Genomic DNA, 23,292 nt, shown 5'->3' with positions numbered 1-23,292 from the left:
ATCCAGGTAATAATTAAGATTTGTTTGTAAATTCAGGAATTATTGTGTCATGTTGTGAACTTTATGTAAATATCCATTATGTCAAATTGCTTATTCAGCGCAGTGCTAGAAAAACAAAACTATACAAATTATGGTGTCGCTTTTAAAAATTGCATTAAGATTAGGCAAATTCTGCATGTAAATACAACATGTAAAATTATCACCACAAATATTTGTCTTTCTTTAGCATTCTATGAACTTATTTTTTATTTTATTATTGCGATTCTATGAGACGTAATAATTAATAAAGCCATCTACTTTGACTGCATGTGCACAATGTCTAAACAGATGTATAAACTTGTCTGGTTTTGTCACATGCTATATATCACAGAGCAAAGGCTATGGTAGGGAGGAATGGGGTCTTTATACTCAACACCCAATCTTAAAAAAAATGCTCAGAAAAGAACAAAAAGCCATGAAATGTTTGAACATTAGTCATTAAAAGGTCTCACCTCTGTATTTAAGACATCATTGTCCTGTTCGTTTTGTTCTCTCTGTACTGTCCCCATATGACTCTGACTCACGAGTGTGTTCTGACTGTAGGGCCTGACAAACTTCACATCACTCATCCTTGAGTCAGTGGTCCCGCACATTTCATAATTATATACGTGCTGTAATGTGCCATCCGCATAAACTGGTGGGTAATATGGAATTACAGGTAGATTTGCTCCAGATTTATAAAATAACTTATTTTGCCTCCATCTGTAGATTTTCACTGAAATAATTGCTATAATTGAAACTATAAAGAGCAGTGAAACTACTGCAAGTGCCAAAATTAAATAAAAAGTCAGATCGTTGTTGTATTCCTTTTCATGAGTAAAGTCTGTGAATTCTGAAAGCACTTCAGGAAAATTATCAGCAACTGCCACATTAATGGAGACCACAGCTGAGCGTGACGGCTGTCCGTTATCTTCAACAACAACAGTGAGTTTTTGTTTCACAGCATCTTTATCAGTCACCTGTCGAACAGTTCTTATTTCTCCATTCTGTAAACCCACTTCAAACAGCGCTCTGTCTGTCGATTTCTGTAGTTTATATGAGAGCCAGGCATTCTGTCCAGAGTCCACATCAACAGCCACCACTTTAGTGACGAGATAACCAACATCTGCAGAACGAGGCACAATCTCAGCCACCACAGAACCACCAGTTTGTACAGGATACAGAACCTGAGGAGCGTTGTCATTCTGATCTTGAATAATAATTTTCACAGTCACATTAGTACTGAGTGGAGGAGATCCACCATCTTGCGCTTTTACCCTAAACGTGAAATCTTTCAGTTGTTCATAGTCAAATGAACGCATTGCTGTAATCACTCCACTGTCTGGGTTAACTGACACGTATGTAGAAACAGAGACTCCATTAACAGTACTGTCCTCTAAAATATATGAGACGCGTGCGTTCTGATTCCAGTCAGCATCATTGGCTACAACTGTAAATATAGATAAGCCAGGTGTGTTATTTTCGATAACAAAAGCCTCATAGTTGCTTTTCTCAAAGGCGGGAGCATTGTCATTCACATCTGATATCTGTAAAGTAAGAGAGGCACTGCTGTATAAGGCAGGTACTCCCTGATCAGAGCATGTTATGCTGACATTATATTCGGCATCTCTCTCTCTGTCCAACTGCTGCTCTATTCGCAGACTGATGAAATTGCTGGATGCAGATGTAAGAGCAAATGGAATGTTTTCATTTATAGAGCACTGAACTTGACCGTTCACACCAGAATCTGCATCATCTACCTTCATCATAGCAACAACCGTTCCAGGCATGGAGTCCTCAGACACAGAATTTGACATTGAAAGTAAGTTGATCATTGGTTTGTTATCATTGATATCCAGTACATCAATAATTAGCTTACATGAATCAGAAAGCCCCCCTTGATCTCTAGCCTGAATATCAAGCTCGTAGTGACTTGCTTTTTCAAAGTCAACCACACTGTTTAAAGTGATTTCGCCACTATGTTGATCTATAATAAACATGTTTCTCGCGCTATCTTCTGTACTTGCGATGTAATAAGTCACGTGACCGTTAGAGCCCTCATCTGCATCAGTGGCGCTGACTATTGTCAGTTTAGACCCTCGTGCTGAGTTTTCAGTCAGTGTTGCTTTATACACCTTTTGCGTAAATACGGGGGCATTATCATTGGCGTCTAGTACAGTAACATGTATTTGAACAGTTCCAGACAATTGCGGATCACCGCCATCAATAGCTGTAAGCAACAAAGAAATAACCTCTTTCTTTTCTCTATCAAGTGGTTTTTGCAAAACCATCTCGACGTTTTTACCCCCGCTTGCTTGGGTGTGGAGTTCAAGAGCAAAATTATCGGTTGGTTTAAGAGAATAGCTTTGAAGACCATTTACTCCCACATCCGCATCCACGGCTTTTTCCAGCATGAATCTCGCACCCGTTACAGCAGATTCGCTGATTTCAAATTGAATTCGCTTTTTCTGAAAAGTGGGGGGGTTATCGTTTATATCCGTGATTTCAACCGTAATCGTATACAATTCCATCGGGTTTTCCAAAATCAGCTGAAGATGCAAAGCGCACGGCGTCGTTTTGGCACAAAGAGACTCTCGATCCATTTTCTCTCGGATAAGCAGCAAGCCAGTCTCTTTATCCAAACCAATGTATTCAGTACTGTCTCCTGTAAATATTCGTCCTTTTCCTGATTTCAATCGTTGTAAATCCAACCCTAAGTCCTGCGCAATATTTCCAACAATGGAGCCTTTAGGAATTTCTTCTGGAATAGAGTAACTGACCTGTCCTTGCGCTGAGCGATTAACGACAAAGAGAAACAAAACGCAGTGGCATATCACGATACGAGACATCTTTATAGATAGCACCAAACACAGAATAAAAGAACAGTCTCGACGATTTGGGGTAAAATTTAAATGCAAATCATTTTTATCCGGCAAAGAAAAACAATTCCGTTTCGTTCCTGACCACGCAATGAGCAAGATGAAAGCTTTTTCTTTATTTCCTTCTCACTGAAATCCTGGGATGATGGGATGGGTTAAAATACAGACTGTGCTAAGTTGACAAACAGCGGCACTCTGAGCCTAAAACCGAGCACTACAAATCAGAACACAACAAACACAACAAAACAGCACGATAATGACACTGCGTGTCATTTGTACGCATCTTGGTGAGAACGGGTTGCACAAAACACACTCTTTCTCAGCAGTTTCTGAAACAAATGTGTGTGTATTTAAACATATTTCATGATAAAATAATAAAATGACATATTCTAGAGAAAATGCTAATTTTTTTATCTGATGCATGAAAAAGTACCTTCAGAATATAAGCACTGGTACATTATGGCGCTGTCCAGTTAACGGGGCTGAAAACAGCCCGATTTTATTGTTATGTTAATAAAATTTTTAAATTTTTAAAATTTTTTAAAATAAATATATCATAATGTATCATCAACAATCAATAGTGTGCATTTTGTCAATTTTTGTTTCCCAAACTAAATACCAGAGAGGTAAACGGCACATAATGGCGCTGTCCAGCAAGTGGTGCTGAACAAAAATGATAGTTTTAAAAGATAAGTACCGTATATAGTTTAATAACAGTAATGTCTTGTTTATTTAGCCATTTATATTTGTTATTTATGTATAAAAATATCTCTTACCGATTCTGTCGAGTGTTTACCTTCCAAAACGTTATTTTCGTATACGCGTTGCATAGTTTCAGTGAAACTTGGGTCCATCACTAAAATATTCTGACCGCCGAGTGTTGAGAACTTACAGTCGCTTTTCCTCGAGTCAGTGGTCATACAAACTTCATAATTGTATACATGTGGCAGAGTTCCAGTTACTCCTGTATCTGTATAGTTTGGTGGGTAGTACGGAATAACAGGGAGATTTGATTGATAGAAAATGCGAGATTGTCTCCATTTGTAAACTTTTACTGATATTATAACAACCACACATGTGATGAAAAGGAAGGAAACCGCAGCCAGGGCGAGAACTAAATAAAAAGTCAGATTGTCGTTCTGTTCTTTGTCATGCGTAAAATCTGTGAGTTCGTAGAGTATTTCAGGGAAGCTGTCCGCCACAGCCACGTTAATATTAACCACAGCTGAGCGCGAGGGTTGTCCGTTATCTTCAACAACTACAGTGAGTTTTTGTTTCACAGCATCTTTATCAGTCACCTGTCGCACAGTTCTTATTTCTCCATTCTGTAAACCCACTTCAAACAGCGCTCTGTCTGTAGCTTTCTGTAGTTTATATGAGAGCCAGGCATTCTGTCCAGAGTCCACATCAACAGCCACGACTTTAGTGACGAGATAACCAACATCTGCAGAACGAGGCACAATCTCAGCCACCACAGAACCACCAGTTTGTACAGGATACAGAACCTGTGGAGCGTTGTCATTCTGATCTTGAATAATAATTTTTACAGTCACATTACTACTGAGAGGAGGAGAGCCTCCATCTTGAGCCTTTACTTGGATGTTGAAATTTTTAAGTTGTTCATAGTCAAACGAGCGCATTGCTGTAATCACTCCACTGTCAGGGTGAACTGATACATATGAAGAGACAGAAACTCCATTGACAGTGCTGTCCTCTAGAATATATGAAACACGTGCATTCTGATTCCAATCAGCGTCGCTGGCTTTAACTTTAAAAATAGAGATACCAGGTGTGTTGTTTTCGACGATACATGCTTCATGGTGACGTTTCTCAAATATTGGCGGGTTATCATTCACATCTGTTATCTGTACAGGAAAAGAAACACTACTGGAGAGCGCGGGCACTCCCTCATCCGTGCATATAACAATGATATTGTACTCAGATTTTCCTTCCCTGTCCAATTCCTGTTCAGTCTGCAAGCTAAAGAAACTGTTTGAGGAAGATGTAATAGCAAAGGGAATATCATCATTTATGACGCAGTTAACCTTACCATTTAAACCTGAGTCAATATCGTTAACATTTAGCATTGCAACAACAGTCCCAGAGTTAGACCCCTCCGATATGGAATGGGAACTAGACAGAACACTAATACTCGGTGAATTGTCATTAATGTCCAACACATCGATAATTACTTTACATGCATTAGAAAGTCCTCCTTGGTCTTTTGCCTGAATTTTAAGTACATACTGGTTCACATTTTCATAGTCAACCTGACCATTTAATGAAACTTCACCATTTTGTTCATTAATTATAAACATGTCGGCTACATTACTGTCCATTGTGTCAGATATGTAATATGTTACGACACTGTTAGAGCCTTCATCGGCATCAGACGCGCTCACAACTGTTAATATAGCACCCTTTGCTTCGTTTTCAGCAATGGTGGTTTTGTATATTTTCTGCGTAAAAACAGGAGCATTATCATTAATGTCTAACACGGTAATGTGAATCTGCACTGTGCCTGAGAGAACAGGATCGCCGCCATCAAACGCCTCTAACAACAAAGTAAGCGAGCTTTGCGTTTCTCTGTCGAGCGGTTTTTGTAAAATCATCTCGACACTCTTAGTGCCATCCTCTTGATTGTGCAATTCAAGACGAAATTTATCAGTAGGTTTAAGCGAGTAGCTTTGAAGTGCGTTTTGTCCTGCGTCTGGATCGAAAGCTCCCCCGAGCATAAAACTAGCACCAGGCACAGCCGATTCACTGATCTCAAATTTGAAGTCCTTTTTCTGAAATGTAGGTGCATTATCATTTATATCTGTGACTTCGACATTAATCGTGTATAATTCCATCGGGTTTTCCAAAATCATTTGAAGATGCAAAGCACACGGAGTTGTTTTTGCACAAAGAGACTCACGATCCATTTTCTCTCTGATCAGAAGCAGTCCTGTGTTTCTGTTCAGCTCGATATATTCAGTGTTGTCCTGTGTAAATATGCGCGCTTTTCCTGATTTCAGTCGTTGTAAATCCAACCCTAAATCCTGCGCAATATTTCCAACCATCGATCCTTTTGCCATTTCCTCTGGAATAGAGTAACTGACCTGTCCCTGTGCTGAGTGAAAAACGATGATGAGAAAAAACACCGAGTAACGCATGAAAGAAGACATTGTTTCGATATAGCACCAAAATACCATGAGCGAAAAATAACACTTTCCACGATTTCCGAGTGTATTTCAATGTGCAGTTTTCTTGAAATCCAAATCCGTTTAATCTGCCAAAGCAAAATATTTTTCCTGCTTAAATCAAGGCAACAATGAGCGACCCTGAAAATATGGGATGATAGGGTTGGGTTTAAAACAGACTGTCCCTGTGCTAAGTTATCAAACAGCGGCACTCTGAGCCTAAACCAAGCACTGCAAATTAAATTAGAGAAAAACAAGGTTTTCGACGTTGTCTTATTTTATTAATTTAGAAATAAATGAAAACAACATGAAAATTGTAGAACATTTTTGAAGTTTTAATTCATTTAAATGCAAGAGAATAGAGTTTAGGAAATTACTTCTGTTGCAGCGCTGTCCAGCAAGTAGTGCTGAAAACCGTCTGACTGTATATTTTAGTGTGCTGATAAAAACTATTATTATTAATAATAATAATAATAATAATTTACAAAATGTGTATGAGCGGTACTTTAAAGATATATATGTGTACAATTGTTTACATTTAGTCATTCAGAATTAATCAACTATTTTCTATTTTTTTTTCTAATAGCCTACAGATAAGTAGTGATAAACAGCATTGTGACTTTCTGGCTCTGTACATCAAGTGGTTCTGAACATGAATGATAATTTTAACAGAAGTGTATCATATTATTTCCACAGAATAGTTTGATCATTTAAGTTTGGTGAGAATAAAATTGCTCTTACCGATTCTGTCGAGTATTCACCTTCCAAAACGTTATTTTCATTGACTACGCGTTGCATAGTTTCAGTGAAACTTGGGTCCATCACTAAAATATTCTGACCGCCAAGTGTTGAGAACTTACAGTCGCTTTTCCTCGAGTCAGTGGTCATACAAACTTCATAATTGTATCCGTGTGGCAGAGTTCCAGTTATTCCTGTATCTGTGTAGTTTGGTGGGTAGTACGGAATAACAGGGAGATTTGACTGATAGAAAATGCGAGATTGTCTCCATTTGTAGACTTTCACTGATATTATGACAACTACACATGTGATGAAAAGGAAGGAAACCGCAGCCAGGGCGAGAACTAAATAAAAAGTCAGATTATCGTTTTGTTCTATGTCATGCGTAAAATCTGTGAGTTCGTAGAGTATTTCAGGGAAGCTGTCCGCCACAGCCACGTTAATATTAACCACAGCTGAGCGTGAGGGCTGTCCGTTATCTTCAACAACAACAGTGAGTTTTTGTTTCACAGCATCTTTATCAGTCACCTGTCGCACAGTTCTTATTTCTCCATTCTGTAAACCCACTTCAAACAGCGCTCTGTCTGTAGCTTTCTGTAGTTTATATGAGAGCCAGGCATTCTGTCCAGAGTCCACATCAACAGCCACCACTTTTGTGACGAGATAACCAACATCTCCAGAACGAGGCACAATCTCAGCCACCACAGAACCACCAGTTTGTACAGGATACAGAACCTGAGGAGCGTTGTCATTCTGATCTAGAATAATAATTTTTACAGTCACATTACCACTGAGAGGAGGAGAGCCTCCATCTTGAGCCTTTACTTGGATGTTGAAATCTTTAAGTTGTTCATAGTCAAACGAGCGCATTGCTGTAATCACTCCACTGTCAGGGTGAACTGATACATATGAAGAGACAGAGACTCCATTGACAGTGCTGTCCTCTAAAATATATGAAACACGTGCATTCTGATTCCAATCAGCGTCGCTGGCTTTAACTTTAGAAATAGAGACACCAGGTTTGTTGTTTTCGACGATACATGCTTCATAGTGACGTTTCTCAAATACTGGCGCGTTATCATTCACATCTGATATCTGTACACAAAAAGAAACACTACTGGAGAGCGCGGGCACTCCCTCATCCGTGCATATAACAGTGATATTATATTCAGCTTTTCCCTCCCTGTCCAGTTCCTGTTCTGTCTGCAAGCTAAAGAAACTGTTTGAGGAAGATGTAATAGCAAAGGGGATATCGTCATTTATGACGCAGTGAATCTGGCCATTTAAACCAGAGTCAAAATCGTCAACATTTAGCATTGCAACAACAGTCCCAGACTTAGACCCTTCGGATATGGAATGTGAACTAGAAAGAACACTAATACTAGGTGAATTGTCATTAATGTCCAAAACGTCGATAATTACTTTACCTTCATTAGAAAGTCCTCCTTGGTCTTTTGCCTGAATATTAAGTTCATAATGGTTCACATTTTCATAGTCAACCTGACTGTTTAATGATAGTTCACCATTTTGTTTATCAATTATAAACATGTCGGCCACATTACTGTCCATTGTGTCAGATATGTAATATGTTACGACACTGTTAGAGCCTTCGTCTTCATCGGACGCGCTCACAACTATTAATATAGCACCCTTTGCTTCGTTTTCTGCTATGGTGGTTTTGTATATTTTCTGCGTAAAGACAGGAGCATTATCATTAATGTCTAAGACGGTAATGTGAATCTTCACTGTGCCTGAGAGAACAGGATCGCCGCCATCAAACGCCTCTAACAACAAAGTAAGCGAGCTTTGCGTTTCTCTGTCGAGTGGGTTTTGTAAAATCATCTTGACATTTTTAGTGCCATCTGCCTGATTGTGCAATTCAAGACGAAATTTATCAGTGGGTTTAAGCGAGTAGCTTTGAAGTGCGTTTTGTCCTACATCAGGATCAAAAGCTCTCCCTAGCATGAAACTAGCACCAGGCACTGCCGATTCGCTGATCTCAAATCTAAAGTCCTTTTTCTGGAAAGTAGGCGCATTATCATTTATATCTGTGACTTCGACATTAATCGTGTATAATTCCATCGGGTTTTCCAAAATCATTTGAAGATGCAAAGCACAGGGAGTTGTTTTTGCACAAAGAGACTCACGATCCATTTTCTCTCTGATCAGAAGCAGTCCTGTGTTTCTATTTAGCTCGATATATTCAGTGCTGTCCCGCGTAAATATCCGTGCTTTTCCTGATTTCAGTCGTTGTAAATCCAACCCTAAATCCTGCGCGATATTTCCAACCATTGATCCTTTTGCCATTTCCTCTGGAATAGAGTAACTGACCTGCCCTTGTGCTGGGTGAAAAACGACGATGAGAAACAACACCGAGAACCGCATGAAAGGAGACATTGTTTCGATATAGCACCAAAATACCATGAGAGAAAAATTTCCAGGGTTTTCGAGTTTACTTTAATGTGTAATTCACGTAAAATCCAAATCAGTTTAATCCGACATAGCAAAATATTTTTGCTGCTAAGTTCAAGGCAAGACAATGAGCGACCCTGCAAATATGGGAGGATGGGGTTGGGATAAAAAAAATCGACTCTCCCTGTGCTATGTTATCAAACAGCGGCACTCTGAGCCTAAACCGAGCACTACATATTAAAACAAAACCAGGTTCTCAACGTTTCTTTTTATATTTATGAGAAACAAATGTTCTAGGAAGTTTTTTAGGTAAGAGAATCATATATAAATGTACGAGTTTTCACTTATTTGAAGGCAATAAAAGAAAGTTAAGGAAATTACTTCCATTGTAGCGCTGTCCAGCAAGTGGTGCTGAAAACAGCCTGAATGTACATTTTAGTGGGTTGTTGCATAAAAAACAGCAATAATAAATAAATAAGTGTATACATGGTACTTTAAAGAGAAACATATGACATTTTATAATTGTGTGCATTTAGTCATTCGGAGTTTATCAACATTTTTCGTTTTGTTTTACAAAAATTACACCAAAGAGTACCAGTGATAAACTGCATTGTAATTATCTGGCGCTATCCAGCAATCCAGCATGAATGAGGATATTAAGAAAAATTTTTAATATTATTTGCACTGAATATTTTGATCATTCAGATTAAAAAAAAAAATGCTCTTACCGATTGTGTTGAGTATTCACCTTCCAAAACGTTATTTTCGTTGACTACGCGTTGCATAGTTTCATTGAAACTTGGGTCCATCACTAAAATATTCTGACCGCCGAGTGTTGAGAATTTACAGTCACTTTTCCTCGAGTCAGTCATACAAACTTCATAATTGTATCCGTGTGGCAGAGTTCCGGTTACTCCTGTATCTGTATAGTTTGGTGGGTAGTACGGAATAACAGGGAGATTTGACTGATAGAAAATGCGAGATTGTCTCCATTTGTAGACTTTCACTGATATTATAACAACTACACATGTGATGAAAAGGAAGGAAACCGCAGCCAGGGCGAGAACTAAATAAAAAGTCAGATTATCGTTTTGTTCTTTGTCATGCGTAAAATCTGTGAGTTCGTAGAGTATTTCAGGGAAGCTGTCCGCCACAGCCACGTTAATATTAACCACAGCTGAGCGCGAGGGCTGTCCGTTATCTTCAACAACAACAGTGAGTTTTTGTTTCACAGCATCTTTATCAGTCACCTGTCGAACAGTTCTTATTTCTCCATTCTGTAAACCCACTTCAAACAGCGCTCTGTCTGTAGCTTTCTGTAGCTTATATGAGAGCCAAGCATTCTGTCCAGAGTCCACATCAAAAGCCACCACTTTAGTGACGAGATAACCAACATCTGCAGAACGAGGCACAATCTCAGCCACCACAGAACCACCAGTTTGTACAGGATACAGAACCTGAGGAGCGTTGTCATTCTGATCTTGAATAATAATTTTTACAGTCACATTACTACTGAGAGGAGGAGAGCCTCCATCTTGCGCCTTTACCTGGATGTTGAAATCTTTAAGTTGTTCATAGTCAAACGAGCGCATTGCTGTAATCACTCCACTGTCAGGGTGAACTGATACATATGAAGATACAGAAACTCCATTGACAGTGCTGTCATCCAAAATATATGAAACACGTGCATTCTGATTCCAATCAGCGTCGCTGGCTTTAACTTTAAAAATAGAGACACCAGGTGTGTTGTTTTCGACGATACATGCTTCATAGTGACGTTTCTCAAAGATTGGCGCGTTATCATTCACATCTGTTATCTGTACACGAAAAGAAACACTACTGGAGAGCGCGGGCACTCCCTCATCTGTGCATGTTACAGTGATATTATATTCAGCTTTTCCCTCCCTGTCCAGTTCCTGTTCAGTCTGCAAGCTAAAGAAACTGTTAGACGAAGATGTAATAGCAAAGGGAATATCGTCACTTATGACGCAGTGAACCTGGCCATTTAAACCTGAGTCAATATCGTTAACATTTAGCATTGCAACAACAGTGCCAGACTTAGACCCCTCGGCTATGGAATGGGAACTAGACCAACACAGTCTCACACCCATGGCGTCAGTATTTGACGACACTTGACCATGCGTCAATATGTTGACGCGGAGGGTACCCCTTTCGCGTCACTTTTTGACGAACTAGGGACTTCAATACTATTAGGTTCGCGAAATTAAACAGTTGTCACCTGACATTGGGGTTAGGGATAGGTTTGGGTAGGGATGTCATTATGTAAATCTAACCCTAAACTGACGCGAAAATGGTAGAAAATGGTAAGAAAATAGGAAAGAGAATTTCGCGTACCTCATAGTATTGAAGTCCCTAGTTCGTCAAAAAATGACGCGAAAGGGGTACCCTCCGCGTCAACATATTGACGCATGGTCAAGTGTCGTCACTAATACTCGGTGAATTGTCATTAATGTCCGACACATCGATAAGTATTTTACATGCATTAGAAAGTCCTCCTTGGTCTTTTGCCTGAATGTTAAGTTCATAATGGTTAACCTTTTCATAGTCAACCTGACCATTTAATGAAACTTCACCATTTTGTTCATTAATTAAAAACATGTCGGCCACATTACTGTTCATTGTTTGAGATATGTAATATGTTACGACACCGTTAGAGCCTTCGTCTGCATCAGACGCGCTCACAACTGTTAATATAGCACCCTTTGCTTCGTTTTCTGCTATTGTGGTTTTGTATAACTTCTGCGTAAAGACAGGAGCATTATCATTAATGTCTAACACCGTAATGTGAATCTTCACTGTGCCTGAAAGAACAGGATCGCCGCCATCAAACGCCTCTAACAACAAGGTAAGCGAGCTTTGCGTTTCTCTGTCGAGTGGGTTTTGTAAAATCATCTTGACATTTTTAGTGCCATCCACCTGACTGTGCAATTCAAGACGAAATTTATCAGTGGGTTTAAGCGAGTAGCTTTGAAGAGCGTTTTGTCCTACGTCCGGATCGAAAGCTCCCCCGAGCATAAAACTAGCACCAGGCACTGCCGATTCGCTGATCTCAAACCTGAAGTCTTTAATATCAAATGTTGGTGCATTATCATTTATATCTGTGACTTCGACATTAATCGTGTATAATTCCATTGGGTTTTCCAAAATCATTTGAAGATGCAAAGCACACGGAGTTGTTTTTGCGCAGAGAGACTCACGATCCATTTTCTCTCTGATCAGAAGCAGTCCTGTGTTTCTGGTCAGCTCAATATATTCAGTGTTGTCCTGTGTAAATATCCGCGCTTTTCCTGATTTCAGTCGATGTAAATCCAATCCTAAATCCTGCGCTATATTTCCAACCCTCGATCCTTTTGCCATTTCCTCTGGAATAGAGTAACTGACCTGCCCTTGTGCTGGGTGAGAAACGACGATGAAAAACAACACCGAGTAACGCATGAAAGCAGACATTGTTTCGATATAGCACCAAAATACCATGAGAGAAAAATTTCCAGGGTTTTCCAGTTTACTTTAATGTGTATTCACGTAAAATACAAATCAGCTTAATGCGACATAGCAAAATATTTTTGCTGCTTAGTTCAAGGCAAGACAATGAGCGACCCTGCAAATATGGGAGGATGGGGTTGGTATAAAAAAATCGACTCTCCCTGTGCTATGTTATCAAACAGCGGCACTCTGAGCCTAAACCGAGCACTACAAATTAAAACAAATCCAAGTTCTCAACGTTGTTTCTTGGTTTCTTTTTATATTTCTGAGAAACAAATGTTCTAGGAAGTTTTTTAGATAAGAGAATTCTATATAAATGTACGAGTTTTCATTTATTTGAAGGCAAGAAAAGAAAATTAAGGAAATTACTTCAATTGTGGCGCTGTCCAGCAAGTGGTGCTGAAAACAGCCTACATTTTAGTGGGCTTTTGCATAAAAAAACAGCAATAAAAAATAAATAAGTGTATACATGGTACTTTCAAGAGAAACATATGCCATTTTATAATTGTGTGCATTTAGTCATTCGGAGTTTATCAACATTTTTCGTTTTGTTTTACAAAAACTACACTAAAGAGTACCAGTGATAAACTGCATTGTAATTATCTGGCGCTATCCAGCAATCCAGCATTAATGAGGATTTTAAGAAAAATGTATAATATTATTTGCACTGAATATTTTGATAATTCAGATTTTAAAAAAAAATGCTCTTACCGATTGTGTTGAGTATTCACCTTCCAAAACGTTATTTTCGTTGACTACGCGTTGCATAGTTTCAGTGAAACTTGGGTCCATCACTAAAATATTTTGACCGCCGAGTGTTGAGAACTTACAGTCACTTTTCCTCGAGTCAGTGGTCATACAAACTTCATAATTGTATCCATGTGGTAGAGTTCCAGTTACTCCTGTATCTGTATAGTTTGGTGGGTAGTACGGAATAACAGGGAGATTTGATTGATAGAAAATGCGAGATTGTCTCCATTTGTAGACTTTCACTGATATTATAACAACTACACATGTGATGAAAAGGAAGGAAACCGCAGCCAGGGCAAGAACTAAATAAAAAGTCAGATTGTCGTTCTGTTCTCTTTCATGCGTAAAATCTGTGAGTTCGTAGAGTATTTCAGGGAAGCTGTCCGCCACAGCCACGTTTATATTAACCACAGCTAAGCGTGAGGGCTGTCCGTTATCTTCAACAACAACAGTGAGTTTTTGTTTCACAGTATCTTTATCAGTCACCTGTCGCACAGTTCTTATTTCTCCATTCTGTAAACCCACTTCAAACAGCGCTCTGTCTGTAGCTTTCTGTAGTTTATATGAGAGCCAGGCATTCTGTCCAGAGTCCACATCAACAGCCACCACTTTTGTGACGAGATAACCAACATCTGCAGAACGAGGCACAATCTCAGCCACCACAGAACCACCAGTTTGTACAGGATACAGAACCTGAGGAGCGTTGTCATTCTGATCTTGAATAATAATTTTTACAGTCACATTACTACTGAGAGGAGGAGAGCCTCCATCTTGCGCCTTCACTTGGATGTTGAAATCTTTAAGTTGTTCATAGTCAAACGAGCGCATTGCTGTAATCACTCCACTGTCAGGGTGAATTGATACATATGAAGAGACAGAAACTCCATTGAAAGTGCTGTCCTCTAGAATATATGAAACACGTGCATTCTGATTCCAATCAGCGTCGCTGGCTTTAACATTTGAAATAGAGACACCGGGTGTGTTGTTTTCAACGATACATGCTTCATAGTGACGTTTCTCAAAGATTGGCGCGTTATCATTCACATCTGTTATCTGTACACGAAAAGAAACACTACTGGAGAGCGCGGGCACTCCCTCGTCCGTACAAATTACAGTGATATTGTACTCAGCTTTTTCCTCCCTGTCCAATTCCTGTTCCGTTTGCAAGCTAAAGAAACTGTTTGACGAAGATGTAATAGTAAAGGGAATATCGTCATTTATGACGCAGTGAACCTGACCATTTAAACCCGAGTCAATATCGTCAACATTTAACATTGCAACAACAGTTCCAGACTTAGATCCCTCGGATAAGGAATGGGAACTAGACAGAACACTAACACTAGGTGAATTGTCGTTAATGTCCAACACATCGATAAGTACTTTACATGCATTAGAAAGTCCTCCTTGGTCTTTTGCCTGAATGTTAAGTTCATAATGGTTCACATTTTCATAGTCAACCTGACCATTTAATGATAGTTCACCATTTTCTTCATTAATTAAAAACAAGTCGGCAACATTACTGTCCATTGTGTCAGATATGTAATATGTTACGACACTGTTAGATCCTTCGTCTTCATCGGACGCGCTCACAACTGTTAATATAGCACCCTTTGCTTCGTTTTCAGCAATGGTGGTTTTGTATATTTTCTGCGTAAAAACAGGAGCATTATCATTAATGTCTAACACGGTAATGTGAATCTGCACTGTGCCTGAGAGAACAGGATCGCCGCCATCAAACGCCTCTAACAACAAAGTAAGCGAGCTTTGCGTTTCTCTGTCGAGCGGTTTTTGTAAAATCATCTCGACACTCTTAGTGCCATCCTCTTGATTGTGCAATTCAAGACGAAATTTATCAGTAGGTTTAAGCGAGTAGCTTTGAAGTGCGTTTTGTCCTGCGTCTGGATCGAAAGCTCCCCCGAGCATAAAGCTAGCACCAGGCACAGCCGATTCACTGATCTCAAATCTAAAGTCCTTTTTCTGGAATGTTGGTGCATTATCATTTATATCTGTGACTTCGACAGTCACCGTGTATAATTCCATAGGGTTTTCCAAAATAATTTGAAGATGCAGAGCACACGGAGTTGTTTTTGCACAAAGAGATTCACGATCCATTTTCTCTCTGATCAGAAGCAGTCCTGTGTTTCTGTTCAGCTCGATATATTCAGTGCTGTCCCGCGTAAATATGCGTGCTTTTCCTGATTTCAGTCGTTGTAAATCCAACCCTAAATCCTGCGCGATATTTCCAACCATCGATCCTTTTGCCATTTCCTCTGGAATAGAGTAACTGACCTGCCCTTGTGCCGAGTGAAAAACGACGATGAGAAACAACACCGAGTAACGCATGAAAGAAGACATTGTTTCGATAAAAATACCATGAGAGAAAAATATCAACTTCAAAGGTTTCCGAGTTTACTTTAATGTGTAATTTATCTAAAATCCAAATCAGTGTAATCCGACATAGCAAAATATTTTTGCTGCTTACTCCAAGGCAAGACAATGACCGACCCTTAAAATATGGGAGGATGGGGTTGGGATAAAAAATCGACTCTCCCTGTGCTATGTTATCAAACAGCGGCACTCTGAGCCTAAACAGAGCACTACAAATTTAAGCAAAACCAGGTTTTCAACGTTCCTTTTTTAATTTCTGAGAAACAAATGTTTTAGGATTTTTTAAATAAGAAATTTCTATATAAATGTATGAGTTTTTAATTTATTTGAAGGCAAGAAAAGAAAATTAAAGAAACAGCTTCCACTGTAGCGCTGTCCAGCAAGTGGTGCTGAAAACAGACTGAATGTACATTTTAGTGGGCTGTTGCATAAAAACCAGCAATAAAAAATAAATAAGTGTATACATGGTACCAGTGATAAAGTGCATTGTAATTATCTGGCGCTATCCAGCAATTCAGCATTAATGATGATTTTAAGAAAAATGTATCATATTATTTGCACTGAATATTTTGATAATTTACATTTAAAAAAAATTGCTCTTACCGATTGTGTTGAGTATTCACCTTCCAAAACGTTATTTTCGTTGACTACGCGTTGCATACTTTCAGTGAAACTGGGGTCCATAACTAAAATATTCTGACCGCTGAGTGTTGAGAACTTACAGTCGCTTTTCCTCGAGTCAGTGGTCATACAAACTTCATAATTGTATCCATGTGGTAGAGTTCCAGTAACTCCTGTATCTGTATAGTGTGGTGGGTAGTACGGAATTACAGGGAGATTTGATTGATAGAAAATGCGAGATTGTCTCCATTTGTAGACTTTCACTGATATTATAACAACTACACATGTGATGAAAAGGAAGGAAACCGCAGCCAGGGCAAGAACTAAATAAAAAGTCAGATTGTCGTTCTGTTCTCTGTCATGCGTAAAATCTGTGAGTTCGTAGAGTATTTCAGGGAAGCTGTCAGTCACAGCCACATTAATATTAACCACAGCTGAGCGTGAGGGCTGTCCGTTATCTTCAACAACAACAGTGAGTTTTTGCTTCACAGCATCTTTATCAGTCACCTGTCGCACAGTTCTTATTTCTCCATTCTGTAAACCCACTTCAAACAGCGCTCTTTCTGTAGCTTTCTGTAGTTTATATGAGAGACAGGAATTCTGTCCAGAGTCCACATCAACAGCCACCACTATAGTGACGAGATAACCAACATCTGCAGAACGAGGCACAATCTCACCCACCACAGAACCACCAGTTTGTACAGGATACAGAACCTGAGGAGCGTTGTCATTCTGATCTTGAATAATAATTTTTACAGTCACATTACTACTGAGTGAAGGAGAGCCTCCATCTTGCGCTTTAACGCGGAAGTTAAAATCTTTCAGTTGCTCATAGTCAAAAGAGCGAATTGTTGTGATCACTCCAGTGTCAGGGTGAACTGATACATATGAAGAAACAGAGACTCCATTAACAGTGCTGTCATCCAGAACATAAGTAACGCGTGCATTCTGATTCCAATCTGAGTCACTTGCTTTAACAGTAAATATAGAGACACCTGGTGTGTTATTCTCGACCACATAGGCTGCATAGTTACGTTTCTCAAAAGCGGGTGCATTGTCATTCACATCTGATATCTGCACACTGAGAGAGACACTGCTGGAGAGAGCTGGTACTCCCTCATCCATACATATTACAATTATATTATACTGAATCTCCATTTCTCTATCTAATTCCTGCTCTGTTTGCAAGGTAAAGAAACCATTTGACGGAGACGTAAGAGCAAATGGAGCGTTGCTCGGGGTTATATGGCAGTGAACCTGGCCGTTCACACCGGAATCAAGATCGTTAATTTTTAACATTGCAACAACTGTGCCAGGTGAAGATGCCTCGGATATGGAATTAGAAAAAGATAAGATATTTATTACTGGTTTGTTGTCATTTACATCAATGAGATCGATGATAACTTTACATGAATCAGACAGTCCTCCCTGATCTCGTGCTTGTATATTAAGTTGATAACGGCTTGCTTTTTCAAAGTCAGCGAGGCCTTTTAATGCTATTCGCCCGCTCCGTGCATCCACCATAAATAAATCATTGAAACCTTCAGTGTTTGACATGAAATACGTTACAATTCCATTCGAACCTGCATCCGCATCAGAGGCGCTAACGGAAGTAATAAATGAGTCTTTAGGTGAATTTTCAAGAAGAGTGGCTTTGTAGACCCTCTGTGTGAAAACAGGAGGATTGTCATTGTTATCTAGCACAGTTACGTGTATCCGTACAGTGCTGCTTAATGGAGGCTGTCCGCCATCCACTGCTGTTAACAACAAAGACAGCTGGTCTTTGTTTTCACGATCAAGAGCCTTCTGTAACACCATCTCCATATTTTTGTCACCATCCGTTTGGCTTTGCATACTGAGAATAAAATTATCCGTCGGTTGCAGTGAATAAGTCAGAAGGCTATTAATTCCAGCATCCAGATCCACTGCATTTTCCAACATAAATCTTGCTCCTGTTACGGCTGACTCGCTTATTTCGAAATTAATCTCACCTCTTGGAAAGCTCGGGGCGTTGTCATTTATGTCGGCGATTTCCACTGTAATTTCGTACAGCTCCATCGGATTCTCTAAAATTAGCTGAAGATGCAAAGCGCAAGGAGTTGTTTTACCACAAAGAGCTTCGCGGTCGATTTTTTCCTCTGTTAGAAGTATACCCTTTTCATTATTTAATCCGATGTATCCCGCGCTGTCCCCAGTAAATATGCGCGCTTTCCCTGACTTCAGTCTTTTTACATTCAATCCCAAATCTTGAGAAATATTTCCAACTAACGACCCTTTTGTCATTTCTTCTGGAATAGAATAACTGACATGCCCAATCACTGAATATCGAGACACACTAATAAAAAACAGCGCTACGTGCCACACAAAAGAGAAGGCCATTTTCCGTTGCTCTGCAGATCCTTTAATTAAACCGTTATACGTCGAATTCCAAAGTAAAAATCAAGAACGACACGAAAACATCTATCTACCAGTACAACCAAGATATTGTTTCGAGTGATAAGGCTTTTTTCGTATCTGTGACATCACTGGATGTTAAGTAGGTCTGAAAAAATACTAGTGCTGCGCTTTGTTGATCAACAGCGGCCCTAGGAGTCTTAACTAAGTAGTGCACTCATAGATAGACAGACAACTCAATAGGTAGAATTTGCCAAAACTTAAGGTTTGTTAACATAAAATATGTACCGTATGTTAGTCCTGTAATGTATTAATGTGGATATATCAGATGTCACGGTTGCAAATCAACTTGGAGGTACTTGCAATTTGAGGTAATTGCCATTAAGGTCTGCTACAATAAATGGTACAAATTAACATCTACAAAAAGAGTAAAGTATAGGTTAAAAAAATAAATAACATACGTTTTTTAAAAGTGAGGCAACCTAGACACGTAAAGTACGAGAATGTAACTTTAAAATGGTCGGGCGCTGTCCAGTTCCTGGTGCTGAAATGTGAGTTGTCCACTAGAAAAGCTATTACAGCAATGAAAATGAGTATTAGCGGTTATTGTACACAACAAAATGTCAATACAGCTGCAGAATACTTCCACAGAGAATAAACAGGATTTACGAATATTTTGAACATTATTTTCAAATTATTTTAATTATTTTTTTCACCTAGTTCCTGCAGGCCGCTGGCTGCCATCCAATATTATTTTTCTGCATTGCACGATTCCTTGACTCAGTGAAAGTATAGGTCCACCACTAAAACACCTCTTTAGAATATTTACAGTTCATTTTTTATCGGTTGTCAAGCGCAGTTCATAATATAACCTATCCGCAAACTTTCCGTAACGCTAAAGAACTTGGAAGAAAACTGGACTGACTCTGTATTTTTTACCAATATTAGTTTACCAACAACAACAAAAATAATAAAACTGCAACAACTAAGTAAATGAAAGTTAACGTTAAATTCTTTTTTTTTTTACGCTCAAACTCTGTTATTTCGATAAGCATTTAAAAAAAAAAACTATTAGCCGCGTAAACGCAGCTAAACGGCAGGGCTGCCAATTCCACAAAGACAGTGACTTATTTCTCAAAGTTTTATTTGTTCTGGTCTTTTTAGTCAAAATTAAGTCAAATTATGTCTCTGAAACAGCGCTGTTTGCCCAAAAAATGGCATTTTACCTCCATTGTATGGCGTTCTTACAAAAATACATGATATTTTAAACTGAACAATATACAAATATGCACAAAATAAGACCCCCCACATCTAGAGGTTCATATTGATGTACATTACACAACTTAAAATACCCATAATAGTTATTAGTTAAGGAAAAATATAACAAGTTTAAAGATGTTTAATGATTAAAATTATTATTATGTAATCTTTAAAATCGCCTTTAGATTAAATTTGTGTTATAGGCTTACTAATTCAAAAAACTATACTGTATATTATTTTATAGGATACGCCTGCTTTCACATTTATTTGTATTTGGAGCCGTCTTACCGTTTCGGGGTCTTCTAAGAAGTTCTTGTCCTTCACGGTGTGGTGCATCGTCTCATTAAAACACGGGTCCATCACTAAAACATTACGACCACTGAGTGTAGAAAACTTACAATCACTTTTTCTCGAGTCAGTGGTCATACAAACTTCATAATTATATCCGTGCGGAAGAGTTCCAGTTAATCCTGTATCTGCGTATTGCGGATAGTACGGAATAACCGGAAGATTTGACTGATAAAAGCGAGACTGCCTCCATCTGTAGATCTTGACCGATATTATGACAACCACACAAGTTATAAACAGGAAAGAAACAGCAGCCAGTGCTAAAATTAAATAAAAAGTCAAGCTGTCGCCATTGTCTTTGTTATGTCCAAAGTCCGTGAATTCTGAAAGCACTTCAGGAAATTTATCAGCAACTGCCACATTAATGGAGACCACAGCTGAGCGTGAGGGTTGTCCGTTATCTTCAACAACAACAGTGAGTTTTTGTTTCACAGCATCTTTATCAGTCACCTGACGCACAGTTCTTATTTCTCCATTCTGTAAACCCACTTCAAACAGCGCTCTGTCTGTAGCTTTCTGTAGTTTATATGAGAGCCAGGAATTCTGTCCAGAGTCCACATCAACAGCCACCACTTTAGTGACGAGATAACCAACATCTGCAGAACGAGGCACAATCTCAGCCACCACAGAACCAGTTTGTACAGGATAGAGAACCTGGGGAGCGTTGTCATTCTGATCTTGGATTATAATGTCTAAAGTCACATTTGTGACGAGAGGTGGAGATCCTCCATCTTGTGCTTTTACATAAACACGGACACTTTTCATTTGCTCATAATCAAAAGCGCGCAATGCGTGTACCACTCCACTGTCAGCATTTATTGATATAAAAGATGAAACGGGTGCTCCACCCACTGTAGTCTCATCTAAAAGATAAGAAATTCGTGCGTTTTGGTTCGAGTCATCATCGTGCGCACTCACTGTAAATATAGATAAACCAAGTTGATTATTTTCAGGAATGTAGGCAGTGTAAACATTTTTTTCGAACTTAGGCGGGTTGTCATTAACATCTGAAACTTTCAGATTTAAAGTTTTCTGACTAGAAAGGGCAGGTGACCCTGAATCTGTGGCTGTGATAGTGATATTATAAGCTGCCACGCGTTCGCGGTCTAAAGCAGCATCGGTTACTAAAGTGTAATAATTCCGTAATGAGGACTGTAGTTTGAATGGCGTACTTCGATCAACTGTACAAACAACATGCCCATTTTCTCCTGCATCTAGGTCCTTGACACTGAAAATAGCAATAGTGGTGCCAACAGGTGCGTCCTCAGGTACTGGGGTGAAAAATGACATGACACTGAGAGCAGGTGCGTTATCGTTTACATCAATTAAATCAACAATTATTTTACCAGAGTCTCCTAAACCGCCTTGGTCCTTTGCTTCAACATCAATTTCATATTTCTTTGCCTTTTCATAGTCAAGCACCCCAGTTAAAGTTACAACACCAGTGCTTTCATCTAACTCAAAAATATCACCAATTACCTTTAAATTTGTAAAGCTGTAGGAAATTAACTTATTTGCCCCACTGTCTGCATCACTAGCATTGATTCTGATTATGTAAGTTCCTTTAGGGGAATTTTCTTCTATTGTTGTTCTGTAAACTGACTGATTAAATACAGGTGCGTTGTCATTTACATCTAGGACAGCTATTTCTATTTTTACGTTACCAGATTTTGGTGGATTTCCTCCGTCAACTGCTGTTAGAATGAGAGAGAGTCGTGGATGCTGCTCTCTATCTAAAGGCTTCTGAAGGACCATTTCAGCATATTTCACCCCACCCTGCCGTGCATGCTGTTTTAAAATGAAATTATCATTCGGTGATAATGCATAATTTTGGAGACCATTTATGCCTACATCAGGATCATCTGCAGTTCCCAGTAAGAAACGAGCCCCGGGTGTTGCCGATTCGCTTATTTCGAGATTAATTTCATCTTTAGGAAATGTTGGAGAGTGATCGTTTACGTCTAATATTTCAACCGTAACATGATGTAATTCCATTGGATTATCGAGTATTATTTCAAACGTGAAGCTGCATGGAGTGGTTTCCGCGCAAAGCTGCTCTCGGTCAATTCTCTCATTTACAACCAAAGTCCCTTTGTCTGTTTTCAGCTCTACGTATTGAGTACTGTCACCAGAAACGATACGGGCCCGACCCGAGCGCAGTCTTTGCACATCCAGACCAAGATCATGAGCTATATTCCCGATAAGCGATCCTTTCTTCGTCTCCTCTGGAACCGAGTAACGCATCTGTGCGCTATTGTTAGAGAAATAACAAACCGTCATGAAGAATAAGACCCTCCATAAGAACACATGATCCATTTGTTTTGTTCTCGACTGGCAACAAATAACTCGTACTGTAGTCAAAATCATTTTAGGTATTTAGTAAAAAAATCCCTTTCCAGGTATAACACGATGTTCAGAAATGGTGTAAGTATTAAAATAGTAATCCAGTTCGGTTGCTGTTTTTCGCTGACTGTCTCTCTTCATCGACACTCTTTGGTCTCATCTAAAATCTCTAAACCAGCTTCGCCACAGCCCAACCACATTCAGCTGCTATACGTAAAGCTTTCTGCAAATCAACAGCGGCCCTTAGAGTTGAAATCGTGAAACAACGCTTACAATGTTTTGAAATGCTTCATAATTAAAGTTAAACTCCAACATTTGGTCTTAACCAAAATAAAACGTAAACCATCTAAATAAAAACATACTTTAGCAAATATGAGATCACCCAACTCAATGATATATACAAGCTACAATAAAATAGATTAAAAGCCAAATACTGCTGAATATTATTTATTTAA

General features: G+C 39.0%; 3 protein-coding genes across 21 annotated transcripts in view; all 3 read right to left on the bottom strand.

Annotated features, from left to right (window-relative positions):
* Positions 1-23,292, bottom strand: part of LOC129447072 (protocadherin gamma-C5-like) — a 159,588-nt gene that overhangs the window by 75,850 nt on the left and 60,446 nt on the right. For 2 of the 19 annotated variants that reach the window (XM_073874176.1, XM_073874193.1), the window contains exon 1: positions 13,445-15,838. The exons of 9 other annotated variants lie outside the window; for them this stretch is intronic. In XM_073874176.1, the coding sequence (XP_073730277.1) occupies positions 13,445-15,838 (2,394 nt within the window). Of the gene's footprint in view, positions 1-491; positions 3,082-3,673; positions 6,249-6,820; positions 9,373-13,444; positions 15,839-20,434; positions 23,033-23,292 lie in introns of those variants that run through there. 8 more of the 19 variants (XM_073874163.1, XM_073874182.1, XM_073874167.1 and 5 more) reach the window with 8 other exon arrangements.
* On the bottom strand, positions 11,603-12,760 carry LOC141369095 (protocadherin beta-16-like). The gene is given in 1 exon segment (XM_073874662.1): positions 11,603-12,760. A coding segment is annotated over 1 exon segment (1,122 nt). The 5' UTR covers positions 12,725-12,760.
* LOC141369049 (protocadherin gamma-A11-like) lies at positions 16,101-19,069 on the bottom strand. Its single transcript, XM_073874199.1, has one exon. It carries the CDS (start codon positions 18,869-18,871, stop codon positions 16,418-16,420), a length of 2,454 nt encoding a protein of 817 aa, XP_073730300.1. The 5' UTR covers positions 18,872-19,069; the 3' UTR covers positions 16,101-16,417.

This window comes from Misgurnus anguillicaudatus, chromosome 12 (genome assembly GCF_027580225.2).
Source record: "Misgurnus anguillicaudatus chromosome 12, ASM2758022v2, whole genome shotgun sequence".
Lineage (NCBI taxonomy): Eukaryota > Metazoa > Chordata > Actinopteri > Cypriniformes > Cobitidae > Misgurnus > Misgurnus anguillicaudatus.
The sequence above is the reverse complement of the archived record's forward strand: the minus strand, read 5'-3'. Positions and strand labels throughout refer to the sequence as shown.